General features: G+C 45.9%; 1 protein-coding gene across 1 annotated transcript; it reads left to right on the top strand.

The window, feature by feature from the left end:
• The first annotated feature begins 13,081 nt into the window (after window positions 1-13,081).
• Window positions 13,082-14,050, top strand: LOC146036980 (olfactory receptor 5AR1-like). Its single transcript, XM_083160805.1, has one exon. The coding sequence runs from the start codon at window positions 13,082-13,084 to the stop codon at window positions 14,048-14,050; it is 969 nt and encodes a 322-aa protein (XP_083016931.1).
• The last annotated feature ends 2,690 nt before the right edge of the window (window positions 14,051-16,740 follow it).

The raw sequence follows: 16,740 nt of genomic DNA, 5'->3' as shown, positions 1-16,740 counted from the left end.
CTGGAGCGGCGTAAAAACTATCCAGAACATAGGAAGTTCTTATTTTCTGTATCAATGAAAAATACTGTGTATATATGATATCACTGTATATAATACAGACATGGATATTTATGCTTGTTAACTTAGAAACATACTGAAGTATTCTATGTGGAGACCTCAAGATAGAAATTGTACCCACGATTGTTTTGGTCTATAGGAAAATATTATTAAAAGAAGTTGAGAGACATTATATATGCCTGTTTTTGACAGCGATATTACTGCGTTTGCTGTCATTGTTTCACTTTATATTAGTAATATTGTGCATTATTTTATGTATGCAGTTGTAACTCATAATAATAACATTTGGGAGGCTATTGTCCTTCATGTCTTTCTTATGGGTGAGTAGTCATGCATCTTCTGCCCCCTACAAATTGGTTCCTGTCATGTTGCTGGTTTAAACACACCTGTTAAAAGGAAGAGGGTAACAACACCCTCTTAAATGTTTTCACCCAGATCTAACTTTTCTTCAGGAAACACATTAGGTGACCGAGGAAGAAAATACGTTGAAGGCCACTTGGCCTGGCTCTTGTATTACAGCCCCTTTTCATAGAAAAGCTAGAGGTGTTACCATACTTTTTTGAAAGGACCTTCAAGTATTTATTTTATCTGAAGTTATTGATCCTATAGGTAGATATATTATTTTAGATATTGAACGCTATAACACATAACACTACATACACTTTGGTCGACTTATATGCCCTTAATATCAACACCAATATGTTTATTCAAGACTTAGAATATAGAATTCAAAGTAGAGTCAACAACTCTTTGATAGCTGTGGGGATTTTAATATGGTAGAGGATTCTGCAGTTGATAGATCACGCCAAAGCCAGATTTTACAATCTGTAAGGGTCTCCTTGGTTCTGTCAGACCCATGAAGACTATCCAATAGGATGCATACACATTTATTAATGGTACATGTCTCTTTCTCTCTCTTGTATTGATAAAATCTTGATAGCTGAAGAGTTGATGTCTATTGTCTGTAGGGTTGACATTTATGATATTGTAGTCTTTGACCATGCGCCCATTTTGATAGATCTCACTTATCTATTTATGTGTCCGATGGACAGGAGTTGGAGATTTCCCCACCATTTCCACTACCATCTTGCCTGCCGAAGTGGGGGAGCGCTAACTCCCCCTCCAGCGATACCTCCTCCTGCTGACAGTGCATCAGTTAACATTGACGCGTCTCTTTTCCCCTGGCCGGCTGGACTGGGCATGTGCGGGATCTCATTACTCATGCGAGATTCCCAGCGTAGCTCAGAGCCAGCAGCAGGGACAACTGCAGCTGTCAAAGTTCATACATTGCATAGGAGGCAGGTGCGCAGTATAAAATATCGACCCTGTGCTATGCCTCCTGCCCTGCACCACCGCACGTTAGATACCCACCCAGCGGGTGTCATAGATCAGGGGAAGCGCTATCCCCTGCCATAACGTACGGGGATAAGGCATTTTCCCCTGACCGGCACTTAATAAATCTACCCCTCAAGCTGGTAAACAGTTGGCAGCTAGTTCTAGGTCACCTAGAAGGCGCCCTACAATAACTATGCTAAAACATACGATTACGAACTGTCATAAGTAAATCCTCTGAGATTGCAATGCAATTTCCAACTTATTTAGAATATGTATTTGCTTCCTCACATGTAGACTCTGAAGCTGAACGTCAATTTCTTATGGATAAGGTACAGTATTACCACCTCTTACCCTTGACCAAAAGATGGCACTTGATGGTAAAATTACAATGGATGAGGTTAATCTGGTTTATAGACTACCTCTGGGTCCAGATGGCCTCTATGGTGAATGTTACACCATGCTGCATGTACGCAATTGCTAAAAAAATGCAAAAACATCATTTATTTTTACTTTAACAGTCCAACCTTTGATAGTTTACAACACTATCACTCAAACATGCCCGTCGTCCTCTTAACTATGACATTTTCCTATAACACCTTTATTGTACATTTAGCCAGACATAACATTATTGGTATGGTATATATTTAACACAAATCAGACATCAATCATTCAATTGATAAGGATAGTATCGGGGGAAGGGTAAGACAACCTTTACATGCGTTTCGCTGATACCTAGGACCATTGGTAGAATGTGAGAACTTCATCTAACCTACAAAGGATGTTTGGGGATTTAGGGGCAAACAAATTTTTTCGATGATGTCTGGTGTAACATTCATTGAATCTGTAATTATGTATGGCTAAATCTATTCACATTTCTTGATGGAGCCAATAGGAAGATTTAAACAAAATCAACATAGATAACTATATCCTCCACCAATGAGCAGTAATCCTCTAAAGGATAATTGCTTATCTCAAGTAACATAGATTAATAATTAGTGTAAATACCAAACGCCTATGATACCCTGTAACATATTTTTCTGTGGATCATCTGACACAAGACAGATGCAAGTGCGTGTTATTGCCAGTAACAAAAAGGGATATGGTTCAGTTTGGAAAGGATAATAACATAGCAAGTTGCATAGTTCAGAATCAAAGGGTATGAAAGGGTTGAGAAAAGCGTTTCTCTCCTGCACCATAGGTAGATGGGGAAGAAACCTTGTCTTTGTTGTATGCGTAACTATGCAAAGACAAAAACAATCTTCCCCTTTCATCATTAGAAACTAAAGCCTTTTTCTTTGCACCCTCATCCAGTTCAGGTCATCTGGTTCAGTTCATCTGCTTCTGGTCATCTGGTTCCTTTTGATCATCCTGGAGTCCATGCAGTCATCTCAGGAAATATCATCTGTCTACAGCTGGGCTTATGCGTTTCAGTCCTGTGGACCTTTATCAAGGCTTGATAAAGGTCCACAGGACCGAAATGCATTGGTAGAACCAGTGTGTGAGCAGCCATATTTTTATCTAGACACTGGTCATATGTATTTTTATTGTTACATACTTTATTTGGACTTTATTCTTATTTTTGTATTTTTGTATATAATTTAACATTTACATTTTTTTCCTTTTTTTTGTATTTTGTATTGGATGTTTTCTTTTGCCTTACGGACTTTATTTAAGCCCAGTTTGTAAATTGGGCTTCCCCCTTCCTTTGTGTGGAAAAGGGAACCATTTTTAAGTATTAAACTCATTTTTGGATCAATGGTGTCTGAAAAATCCTTGGAGGAGATCATGTGGTATTGACGCAAAGAAACCTTGGGTTCTTGTGTAGTTTCACAGCGCCAGCAAGGCGCCGTGCTACTTCCGTGTTCTACGCTCGCCAAACTATGTAAAATAAAGTAACTTAACTCCATGTCAACGTGGATAGTTCATACCCCCATTATCCACGTTGGCATGGAGTTGATTTCAGATAGTGTGGCGAGCGCAGCGAGCCACCGAGCCCGCAGCGTGGGCGAGTGAAGCGAGCCCCGAAAGGGGACTCAGACACACGGCGCCATGCTGGCGCCGTGAAACTACACAAGTACCAAACCTTGATATGCTTGTATACAGCCTGACTCTGTGTGAGTAATGGTATGCTCTATTGGGTATTGAATACCAGTAGATATTTGTATAATCGAAATAACGGGAATCGAGCAGAAAATAAACCACTATATGTGTTGACCCATTATTACTTACTGTGAGTGGGGTATGATACCCAGTTTTATATCTTTCCATTGAAAGATACCTTTACATATTTGCTTATATTTTTTTTCACATATTTGCCAAGCAACGCTCACAATCAAAACACTAAGACCACCAGCTATATTGTGGGGACAATGCAGGATTCCATTTTCCCTCCATCATCAGGACCAGAAAGGTTCCTAATTGCTCTTAAAATAACTTTTCACCACCGAATTTGAGAGATGTAATACTTTTTGATTCATATTTTGATGTTTTATGTTTCACATGTGTCTATTACTTTATTTGGTACTTGTTTCCTAGCACGGCCACAACGATTTAGATCGTTGTGGTCGTAAGATAAAAAATCGGATCGATCGCATCGCATGCGATTTGGTCGCATACGATGCGACCGATCCGACCGACCGATTTTTCACCCGATTTTTTTTTTTTTTTCACCAGATTTGTTTCAATTGCCCCCCCAAATGTTACTAAGTGGGCTAGACCCCACGATAGACGTCAACCCGAAGCGTGGCGAGCGCAGCGAGCCCGCGAGGGGCGGCGGTGCGCGTCCTCCGACCTTTTCATTCCCCTACTATCCACGTCGGCGTGGAGTTGAGAATATATAGTGTGGCGAGCGCAGCGAGCCACCGAGCCCGAAGCGTGGCGAGCGCAGCGAGCCCCGCGAGGGGACGCGTATAACTTCACAGGTATACGCGTCCCCTCGCGGGGCTCGCTGCGCTCGCCACGCTTCGGGCTCGGTGGCTCGCTGCGCTCGCCACACTATATATTCTCAACTCCACGCCGACGTGGATAGTAGGGGAATGAAAAGGTCGGAGGACGCGTACCGCCGCCCCTCGCGGGCTCGCTGCGCTCGCCACGCTTCGGGTTGACGTCTATCGTGGGGTCATGGCGGGCACATAAAAAATGTGAAATGGGTCATATTGGCCCATTTCACCTTTTTTATCATTTTTCCCTATGTGAGATGGACTTAATCAAGTCCATCTAATCTTGTGCCATTATAATGGCACAAGACCGACGCGATCCTCCCGATTTCAATGTTAAAAGATTTTTTAACATTGAAGTCTATGGAAAAATCGGGTGAATCGGTCGGTCGCATCGCGGCCGATTTTAATTGGTCGCGACCGACCGATTGACCCGATTTCTGTCATTCAAAGTGAAAAAATTGTAAAAAATCGGCCACATCGTGAGGATCGTGTCCCTTAATTAAGAGCCACGATCACTTACGATTGTGGCCGTTCTAGGAAACAAGTACCCTTTATTTTATTTATTTACAGTTTCTTATATAGCGCAGCAGATTCCGTTGCACTTTACAATTGTTTTATTCACTTATTTTAATTTGCGCCAATAGATCAAGTTGATTCCACTCTTTTTTGTATACTGTGTTATAGATCAGGTGATATCTATTTAAGAATCGACTGATCTTAAGGCAGCTCTGCGCCCAGAACTACAGTCACTATTCCCCCTTCTTTTCAATACATTTACCCGGTTTGCCTGTAAACTCATTCCTTCCTCTCCTGTTGCCACAATGCCAAATTATTTGTGTATTTCACTCATTTATTATGAGATTTTACTTTTGATATTTCAGTTCCAACCTGATCAAACTGCCGACCTCTCATTCCAGGGTTAGTTTTTCATCCACTTGTTGCAATACTTGATTGCCACATCCCCACATCTTTTTTTTTTTTCAATAAATTTTTATTCAGATTTTCACATAACAAACATTATAAACAAACAAGCAGGTAATATGAGAGGTAACAGATCTAGTGAATTAGGTCTCAGCTATAGTACTAACATATACCGCAAATAGAAAGGATCTTAAGACCTGAAGTAACGACTCAGGAAATCCAGTCAGTTGCTCTTCTGAACACAGAACAAATCCTGATTGAACAGTAAAATTGTAACATGTAAGCAAATAACAGAAAAAGAAAACAAAGGAGTAAGTAGAAAGGAAAGATAAAGAGACAGGAGAGGGGGAGGAGGTTTGTGTGGCCTTCCTATGTGCCCAAAAACGAGAAGTTTATCCTCGATCCTTCATTAAACATACAACGTCTAAGTCGTATATATCAGGTATTTTGGAGAGCACTTGAAATCGAGCCAGGGAAACCAGGAAGCATCCCCACATCTTTTACTCATTACATGCGCACCAGATGTCTTACTCCACGTCCTATAGTCGTCTCCAGCATGCGACATGGTCGCATACCGCATCCTGACTAAGCTTTGATGACTCTATGTTGTGAAGTGTCTCCACCCATGACTGGAGGCCACTGCTGTACTTCCAAGTTTTCCCCCCAGGTATTTTCTAAAACCTCCGTGATATCACTAAGGCACACAGACCAAAACAGTGCCAAAGGATCTTCCAACAACCGCTCATCAGCTGGGATACAGATCAATATTCTGGATTAGCTGCTAGAATTGACTCAAGGAGGGAGTCTCACCTATTCTTCAGTGAGGCCTGTCAAACCATGACAGGTTCCAAAATAATAAACAGAGAAACGACAGATTAGTTTCTAGGTACCGGTAAATTAAAAGGTACTTGTTTCCTATCTGGGCGCCCAGGTTTTCTACGTACGGAAATCGCATCGCATCGGATTCGGTACTCGATGATGTACGATGGCATACGATGCTATCCGATCCGATTTCATTTTAAATCGGCAGATAAAAAATCGGGTCGGTCGCATCGCATGCGTGCTAAAAAATCGTATGCGATGCTCCCGACGCGATGCCCCCGATTTCCCATAGGGAACAATGTTAAATGCCTCAATTTACCCAATTCAACAGGGAACAATGTGAAATGGTCCATAAACCCCCCAAAACACCCCTGAACATAAAAATGTCCTCCCAAAAGTACTATACGCCACCCCGCGATCAACATGAACCCGAAGCGTGGCGAGCGCAGCGAGCCCGCGAGGGGCGGCGGTACACGTCCTCCGACCTTTTCATGCCCTACTATCCACTAGGGCGTGGAGTTGAGAATAGAATAGTGTGGCGAGCGCAGCGAGCCACCGAGCCCGAAGCGTGGCGAGCGCAGCGAGCCCCGCGAGGGGACGCGGATACCTGTGAAGGCCGCGAAGGGACGCGTTTACCTGTGAAGGTATCCGCGTCCCCTCGCGGGGCTCGCTGCGCTCGCCACGCTTCGGGCTCGGTGGCTCGCCACACTATTCTATTCTCAACTCCACGCCCTAGTGGATAGTAGGGCATGAAAAGGTCGGAGGACGCGTACCGCCGCCCCTCGCGGGCTCGCTGCGCTCGCCACGCTTCGGGTTCACGTTGATTGCGGGGTGGCGTCAACTACTTTTGGGGTTTCTGGCCCATTTACCATTGTTCCCTATGCTGATTTGGGTAAATTGATCCATTTAACATTGTTTCCTATGGGAAATCGGGTCATCGCAGGTAAATCGCATCGCATCGCATCGTTCAATATCGTGTATATAGCATGGTGCGCAATTAACGTAGCGGGCGCCCAGATAGGAAACAAGTACCAATTAAAAACAGTTAGAAACAGTGTACGCAATATCTGGGTGCACAATACACTGGAAATTAATAACAGACACTAATATAGCCCTTCCCAGAAACGCAGTAGCAGGCATGCACCACTTCAGACACAATCCCCCAAAGTCTAACAGTTTTGTAGTTTCCTTTTAATAACTGATCACTAAACTAGAATTGCTTGGACAAGATGGCAACAGGAAACAAAGGAACACCTGACTATAGCTGCTGGGTTTATCGAACAAAAGGTCAAATAGAAGAATGCACCTTTTTGTTCTTATTTATGACTACGTTCAATAATTGGGATACAATGCAATTTGCGACATATTTATTTTTGTCACGTTGAACAGTATGCACCTGTGACAACTGAAATGTACTTACAAGGCTTGAAATTTCTCTTGTACCCCGCAACCAAAAACAAGGAATCTCGGTTGAAGTGCGAATGCATCCCAACCAGAAATCCGCAAGAGCTACTTTTGTAATTCCTTTGTGTGATCAGGTTCTATACCACCTAAGTACAGGGCCGTCTTAACAATCTAGTGGGCCCCTGGGCAAAATAATTTTTAGGGGCCCCCCCTCTCCTCCTCCTCACGACCCCCCTCCACCCACCTATGTGCAGCAGCAGCGGAGGGCTGGGAGCTTGAAGTAGCGATCTGGGCAGCGTATGTCGGGGATCCAGGCAGCAGCTGTCAGCGGCATCCGTCCAGGCAAAGGCGACTCATCAGTAGCGGCGGTGATCCAGGCAGCGGGGAGGCTGGGAGCTTGATGTAGCAGAGTGTGGTGGGGATCTGGGCAGCAGCTGTCAGCGTTGTCCGTCCAGGCAGCTCGCTCAGAACTTGATGAGTAGCGCTATTTGCCGCCGGGCGGGAAGCGCTGCAGATTTTGAAAAGACTGGCCGGACACTGATTGGCTGAGCGTCCGGCCAATCAGCATCCGGCCAGACTTTTCAAAATCAGCAGCGTTTCCCACCCGGCGGAAAGTAGCGCTACATCAAGTTCTGAGCGAGTTGCCTGGACGGACAACGCTGACAGCTGCTGTCCCGAGGATCCCCGACACATGCCGCCCAGATTGCTACATCAAGCCCCCCGCTGCCCAGATCACCGCCATCGCCGCTGACAGCTGCTGCCCAGATCCCTGCCACATGCCGCCCGGATCGCTACATCAAGATCCCAGCCCCCCGCTGGCTGGATTACCGCCGCCACCGCTGAGTCGCTGCTGACAGCCGCTGCCCGGATCCCCGCCCCCCACCGCCGTTCCCCAGGGCATTGCCGTCTTCCCCATTGGGGTGGACCCCTACAATCCTTGGGTTCAAACACACGCTCCCACCTAATAAAAATTGGACTGAAAAGGGTGGTACTTGTTTCCTAGCACGGCCACAACGATCATGATCGTGGGCATCGTGAGTAAAAATCGGGGGCATCGCGGCCATCGCATGCACTAAAAAATCGGGTGCGATGGTACCGATGCCCGCGATTTCCCATAGGGAACAATGTTAAATGCCTCAATTTACCCGCGATGCCCCCGATTTCCCATAGGAAACAATGTTAAATGGCTCAATTTACCCAAATCATCATAGGGAACAATGGTAAATGGGCCAGAAACCCCCAAAAACACCCCTGAACAGTGAAATGTCCCCCCAAAAGTAGTTTACGCCACCCCACGATCAACGTGAACCCGAAGCGTGGCGAGCGCAGCGAGCCCCGAGGGGCGGCGGTACGTGTCCTCCGACCTTTTCATACCCCCACTATCCACGTCGGCGTGGAGTTGAGAATAGAATAGTGTGGCGAGCGTAGCGAGCCACCGCACCCGAAGTGTGGCGAGCGCAGCGAGCCACCGCACCCGAAGCGTGGCGAGCGCAGCGGATACATTCGTATCCGCGTCCCCTCGCGGGGCTCGCTGCGCTTGCCACGCTTCGGGCTCGGTGGCTCGCTGCGCTCGCCACACTATTCTGTTCTCAACTCCACGCCAATGTGGATAGTGGGGGTATTAAAAGGTCGGAGGATGCGTACCGCCGCCCCTCGCGGGCTCGCTGCGCTCGCCACGCTTCGGGTTTGCGTTGATCGTAGGGTGGCGTAAACTACTTTTGGGGGGACATTTCACTGTTCAGGGGTGTTTTTGGGGGTTTCTGGCCCATTTACCATTGTTCCCTATGATGATTTGGTGAAATTGAGGCATTTAACATTGTTTCCTATGGGAAATCGGGGGCATCGCGGGTAAATTGAGGCATTTAACATTGTTTCCTATGGGAAATCGGGGGCATCGCGTTTGGACCATTTAAGCCTTTTTTAGCCGCATACGACACGACCGACGCGATTTTGACTTTTTTCAATGCATTTCAATAGGAAAATCGGGGGCATTGCGTCGGTCGCGTCGCAGACCACTAAAAATTACACCCGATGCCCGCGATTGTGGCCGTGCTAGGAAACAAGTACCAAAAGGGTTAATGCAGAATATGTGCTATACATGATCAGTGTGTTGTAACCCGCCTACATGTGCTCATGACCTATTGCGCACACTTTGAAATGACCCACAGTTATTATCAATAATGTGTATTTTATGCCTCCCCCGCCCTATTCCCCGTACAGCGCACATGTACTGATAATTGGTTTGTGTGGGAGATGTGCGATCCTCTGGAGTGACACGGATCTGATATATCTGCTGCTTTCCAGACTCTGTAGGAACTCGTTCTCCAGACGGAATACCAGGGATCATGCACGTGGGTCACTCATAGCTTACCGGCACACGCCACAGCAGGTGTGTGCTCGGGAATTGGGAATTTATCGTTTTATTCCTGGGTACAATAACCTGCTTCCATTGTACAAAAGGTGATATTTACATGCACAGTTCCTGATCCTATTCATACAGATCTATTACAGTGCCGGCCGGGGCTGCATAGGGAGGGAGACTATTAATGTGTTTTAGGACTTTTCAAGGTCTTTACAGGAATCAGCACAGATTATATTTGTCCCTTATATATGGAATTGTACATTTCTATAGCATACGTTAGGTCTGGGTACATTGGTTATAAATTAACCTCCAGACATACAGTATATACACCCAGGGCAGCCGAGAGGAATGCCGGGCCCCGGTAAAATGTTGGGGGTGTGGTCTAAGTGTGGGAGGTGTGACCACCTCCCTCATTTAGGCTAGGCCCCCAAAATGTTTACAGGGGTGAAAGAAAACTCTAAAAACTCTAAACTCAGCAGCAGCACACACCTACAGCATGTGCTGTGCTGACAGCAGGCTCAGCATGAGCTATCATGCTGTCACTGAGACGTTCATGCTGAGCCTGTTATCAGCACAGCACATGCTGAAGGTGTGTGCTGCTGCTTCTGCCTGGGAGGGATGGAGGGGGAAGGGAGGGGGTCGGACCAGGGCCCCTGCTGGGCCCCTCCAGCAAGCCTGGGCCAAAGTAATTAGTACCCTCTCCCCCCCCCCCTCCCTCTAGGCTGCCCTGTATACACCGTCTGTAAGCTGCACATATGCCACCCGACCCAATCCAAGTTGATGAGTTCTAGCACCTCTTTCCTGCGTACGGGCACAAGTGCCAAATCAGTTGCCAGTATAAAATGCCCAGCAATGAATGACTCGGGTAGTGTCAGACTGGGTACAGAGCCACAGGTGGGGGCATCTCACCCAGAACCTCTGGCAGCGTCAGGTCGGGTTATATCACCAAATTAGTTCCTCTGGCCATCTGGATGCAGTTTAGGGTTGTACCAGCCACACCACACAAGGAGGGGTCTATTTTCCCTTACATCGCTAATATACACTGCCGGGAATTACAGCTCCTTTCATTTATACAATATGAAGAACCGACAGGTGTCTTCGGTGGGGATTGTAGGATAATGGGAACTATAAGGCTGATACCTGGGTTATACAACAAGAACAAAGGAAAATCTCAGAGCTTAGTCTATAACACATTCAGCCCAGGGTGACACACATAGAGCCTTCACCAATTTTGGTCTAATAGTATACCAAAAAGCAAAGAAATGGTGACACCCACTGGCGAAAAGTTACATAACATGTAATAAACTTACACAATGGTAACGTTGGACAGTTTTTGGTCTTTAGACACCACAAAGTTTTGAGCTATCTAAAAGGAGTCCAAACATAAAAGAACATAGGGCCTTATTCTAGTTCACTCTTTCTGACAAAATCCTTCTTAGATGGACAAAACCATGGCCCTTATTCTGAATCGTGCGGCCAGAGCCGCACACGGGGCTCCGGCCGCACAAACCAATCCCCGCCCACGATACGGATCGCCACGGCCGTCCGTACACGGACGGCTGGCGATCCGCAAGAAAATGGTGGGGCGTACGCCTCCACCATGGTGGGAGCTGCCCCCTGCATTCGATGGTCGTCGACCATCGAAGGCAGGGCCGCACGCCCCACCAGGTCCCGCAAGCTGAGACCACACGGACAATCGTCCGTGTGATAGCTTGTATGGGGCCGGAGAACTGACATCCGGCGACGTCAGCTTTCCGCCCCCATCACTGGCGTCATACCCTCATTAGCATGCATACGCCCCGCGTTTGCATGGGAACGCCCATGAAACGCGGGGCGTATGCATAGGGAAATGAGGGTATGAAGCCCCTCACGCCCCTATACGCCCCCTTTGCGGCGGACGAACTACGTCTGCGGCGAATTGGGCTGCACATGCGCAGATTGACCTCTGCGCATGTGCAGACTGAAAACATCGGCGGTACGGCCGCACGCGGGCCGTACCGCACGATGCAGAATAAGGGCCCATGTGCACTGCAGGTGGGGCAGATGTTACTTGTGCAGAGAGAATTAGATTTGGGTGGGGTTTTTCTTCAAAGTGAGATCTATATTGCAGTGTAAAAATAAAGCAGCCAGTATTTACCCTGCACAGAAACAAAATAACTCACCCAAATCTAATTCTCTCTGCACATTTTACATCTGCCCACCTGCAGTGCACATGCTTTTGTCCATCTAAGAAGGATTTTGTCAGAAAGAGTGAACTAGAATAAGGCCCATAGTGCAAAACTGTATAAAAAAACAGTAGAGTTTTTATTAATAGGTTCCACTCACAAATGATCAGGTTATTGCGCATATAAAATTGCAGAAATCTTTCAGAAGCGGATTTCCATTAGTTCCTTCAAACCTAAACAGGACTTGATAGAAACAGACAAAGGGCAAATACCGTTTTGTGTAACAAATAGATAAAAACAGCTGGCTGTCCTGGAGATTTTTTGGGCATATCACTATGTAGTAGGTGCGCGCCAGCGGTGCCTCCATCGGAGCACCACTGGCGCATTACCTTTACGGGGGCCCCCCTCCTTTACGCCCCCCCTCCTGTTGGTCCCCCCATCCCGTCCCTCCGCTCCGGCGTACCCGGCGATCATACGCCAGAGCTCCCCCACCACCAGCCGCCAATCACATACTATGGTGACGTAGGCGGCAGACTCTGGGATGTTCGGGCGGCTCGGGGGGACTTGGGAGAGTACAGGCACTGAGTCCTCCTGAGCCGCCGGAAAACATCCCCAAGCCTGCCGCCTGTGTGATGACTAACAGGCGGCTGGGGCAGCGGTGGCAGGGAAGCTCCGGCGTACTAACGCCGTAATGAAGGTGGGGGGCGGCGGCTTCCTATGATCTGTGGTGGGTTTTGCTGGGGCAGGACAAACCTGCCCTTGTAGGTTTGACCTGCCCCAGCAAAACCCACCACTCAAGGGGTTAAAGGCTAAATTCTCTTCACCTTTTAGAATTGAAGTACCACCAGTGACCACTAGAGGCCACTCAATGGACCAAATTACTCCTTAACAAAAAGTGAAAATGTTTCAAAGCTGCTGGATTTGGAGAGACTCGGGAGCTGTGAAGACAGAGATTGGAGGTAGGAGCAAATAGGGACTAAGACATAATTTTGATCTGAAACAGGAATAAACAACGTAGAACATTTATGTACCGAATATGTTGCGCGCTAACTACATGCTAATTGTCTTCCAGGATAATGGTAAAAGCCAACAATGAGAGTCGCACTATTGCCTCTTCTTTTATCATTGTGGGGTTTGAAACCCTTCGGGAGCTGGAGTTGGTCTTATTTTGCCTGTTTACAACCATGTACGTCCTCACTGTGGGGGCACATTTCCTTGTCATTACACTGGTGGCTGTGGACCACTGCCTTCACAAACCCATGTACTTACTTTTGGCCAACTTCTCCATGCTGGAGGTCCTCTACACCACTGTGACTGTTCCAAAAATGCTAGATGCCTTATTGACCCGACACAAAGAGATTTCGTCACCGTCTTGTTTGGCTCAGTTTTACTTCTTCTTTGGTTTTGGAGCTGCAGAAAACTGTCTCCTTACTGTGATGGCGTATGACCGCTATGTGGCCATCTGCCGCCCCCTGCATTATGCCACTGTAATGACTGGTAAAGCTTGCTTGTGCTTGGCTCTTGGAGCTTGTTTTGGAGGTTTGTTAGCCGCCTTCCCTCCTTCCGTGTGGCTCTCTACCTTGACATTCTGCTTTCCCAACTTAATTGACCATTTCTTTTGTGACTATGCTCCTCTCCTGAAGATCACCTGTGAGGACAATTCAGCAGGAGAGTTTGCTTTTATGGTCATGTCGTGGAGTGTTATTATGGGCTGTTTTATGCTCATCATGATCTCCTACACACTCATTATCTCTGCTGTCATAAGGATCCCATCAACAGAAGGACAGAAGAAAGCATTTAACACCTGCGCATCCCACCTTGCTGTGGTGTCCATCTTTTACGGAACAATCATTTTCATGTATATTCGCCCCACCTCCCACATCAGGTTTTCAAAGGACAAGGTGGTCTCTGTCTTCTACTGTGTGGTGACTCCACTGATGAACCCCATAATATATTGTCTTAGGAACAAAGAGGTGAAGACATCAGTAACAAAAAGTTTTCGGATCTTGGCAAGCAATGTGTATGACAAAATAATGCGAGCATAGCTGGAGGGGCGTAAAAACTTTCCAGAAAATAGGAAGTTCTTATTTTCTGTATCAATGAAATATTGTATGATATCACTCTGTATATTACAAACATGGATATTCATACTGGTTAACTACTGGTTAACATAGTGAATCATTCTATATGCAGACTGCGAAATTGAAAAAGATAGAAAAAGAAGTTGAGACTAGATGGGCCAGGTGGTTCTTATCTGCCGTCAAATTCTATGTTTCTGTGTATCTGTTATGGACGCTTGTTATTGACTGCCGCAAAATTTACTGATTTTTTTTCTGTCATTGTTACACTTTATATTTGTATTTTTGTCTATTATCGTATGTATGGAGTTGTGGCGTTAGGATATTTTCGGTGCCCTAAATTAAAACAATTGGGAGACTATCGACCGTCATGTCTTTCTTGTGGGTGAGTAGTCATGCCATGTTCTGCCCATTCTGAAACCCTACCCCCAAAATCCCTACAAATTGTTTCTGGAATGTTGGTGATTTAAATACAACTGTAAAAAATGAAGAGGGTCACAGCCCATATTAAACGCTTTCCCTCAGTTGTAACTTTTCTCCAGGAAACGTATCGGGGCAATGAGGAAAAACATATGTTAATGATGGCTTGGATTGGGTCTTCTATCACAGCCTCTTTTCATCGGAAAGCTAAAGGTGTGTCCCTACTATTTCAAAAAGACCTACCAGTATCTATTTTATCGGAAGTTATTGATCCTGAAGGTAGATATATTATTATAGATAATAGTAGGATGAGGTGGTGCTCACCTAGCAGGGATATGGTGTCCTAAAAGCTGCTGGTCTACAAAGAGGGAGCTACCCTCTCTATACAAAGATATGAACACAAGGGGTTCATATTAATATTATTTTAGATATTGAACTATATAATACTACATACACTTTTGTCAATTTATATGCCCCTAATGGCAACACCCATATGTTTATTTAACTTACTTAGAATATATAATTCAAAGTAGAGTCAACCACTCTTTGATTGTGGGTGGGGATTTTAATATGGTAGAGGATTCCACTGTTGATAGATCACCGCCAGGGCCGCTGACAGGGGGGTGCTGTGGGTACAGCTGTCCCAGGCCCCAGCCTCTGGAGGGGCCCGGGCAGCTGCCCACAGTGACACCCCTCACCCCCGCACACCGCCTCCCCCACCCGGCGGCCTCCCAGCCAGGCATGCATGATACACAGTGCAGCCTGCAGAGCACCGAGCCTAGGACACAGAGGGGCTCGGCGCTCTGCAGGCTGCACTGTGCCTGTGTTGTGTGTTCACGAGAGGTCAGCTGAGGGGAGTTCTGGGGAAGGGGGGGCACGGGTGTGGGGGGGGGGGAGGGCCCGGACTGAAGGTCAGTCCCGGGCCCCAAAATTACTAGTGGTGGCCCTGATCACCGCCAATATGTAAGGGTCACCTTGGGTCTGACGTGGAGACTATTGAATTCCTCCAATAGGATGCATGCGCATTTATCAATGGTACATGGCTCTCTTTCTTGTAACAATAAAATCTTGATAGCTGAATAGTGGATGTCTAATGTCTGAGGGGATGGCATAATATTGTAGTCTCTCATCATGTACCCGTTTGATAGCTCAGATTGGAGATTTTCCTAATTTCTATATACTTCTGAAGACATTAAGTCATATCTTACCTATCATTGGACAAATGATGTAAATGAAAATATATAATATAGGGACTACTGGAAATGTTTTGGGAGGCCTGTAAGGCCGTACTACAAGGAAACACAATTAATTATGTGTTAAAAAAAAAAAAAGATGACAGCTCAAAAACAAGCTAGGCAGTTATTGGAGACTTCCTTAGTGACCCAGACGAAACATTTATATAGTTACACCAAATAATATCTAATTACACTTTACATTAAAACTAGATTTCCACATACTGTATAAAGATAGATAGATAGATAGATAGATAGATAGATAGATAGATAGATAGATAGATCGATCGATCTGTGGGTGGGATGTATCAAGCACTGTACACCTTACACCCATTGCGCTGATACTAATTGCATATGTACTAACATATGCGGTTAGTAACATAAAGGGCAACTATCCCTACAAGAGCTGCCCTCTGCACGGTGCTCCGGTGCCTGAGGAGGCCCAATGGGGAGGTTGACACCATGAGTCCCTACACCGGGTGACATCAACCATGGTGACACCTCTGCTCCAAGACAGCAATTTTTCAGGGTATAAAAACAGGTAGTCACAAGAAAATCTCGTTGGCTTGTGCCATTGCCATTCTTCTTTATATAGCTAACCCTGAGCATTCCTTTCATCAATTTTTTTACAAAAACTTTGCTTGGTTCTATTCCTGGATTTAGTATTAATATGGATAAATCTAAGTATTTAGTATTAATATGGATAAATCTATGCTGCTTTATGGTTATAATACACACCAGTTATGGAGCTCTCAATTTCCATTCAACTGAAACCATTACGCATATCCCTTATTTAGGAATGACGATTCCCCGTATTCCCTCAAAGTTATATAAACTTAATGTGAGTCGGGCTATTGTCACTTTGACCAATGATGTGAAAAGATGGGAATGTCTCCCATTGTCATACTTGGGTAGAGTTAATCTACTTAAGATGGTGACTATTCCGTGACTATGCCATTACAAGTGCTCCCAATTTTATTAACAAAAACAGATGTACTAGTACTG

The sequence above is a fragment of the Crinia signifera genome, chromosome 9 (assembly GCF_055691185.1).
Source record: "Crinia signifera chromosome 9, ASM5569118v1, whole genome shotgun sequence".
In the NCBI taxonomy this organism is placed as follows: Eukaryota; Metazoa; Chordata; class Amphibia; order Anura; family Myobatrachidae; genus Crinia; species Crinia signifera.
This window is presented reverse-complemented; position numbering and strand designations above follow the sequence as displayed.

Coding starts and splice junctions, on each gene's coding strand:
- LOC146036980 (XM_083160805.1), top strand. CDS start 13,082: ATGGTAAAAGCCAACAATGAGAGTCGCACTATTGCCTCTTCTTTTATC.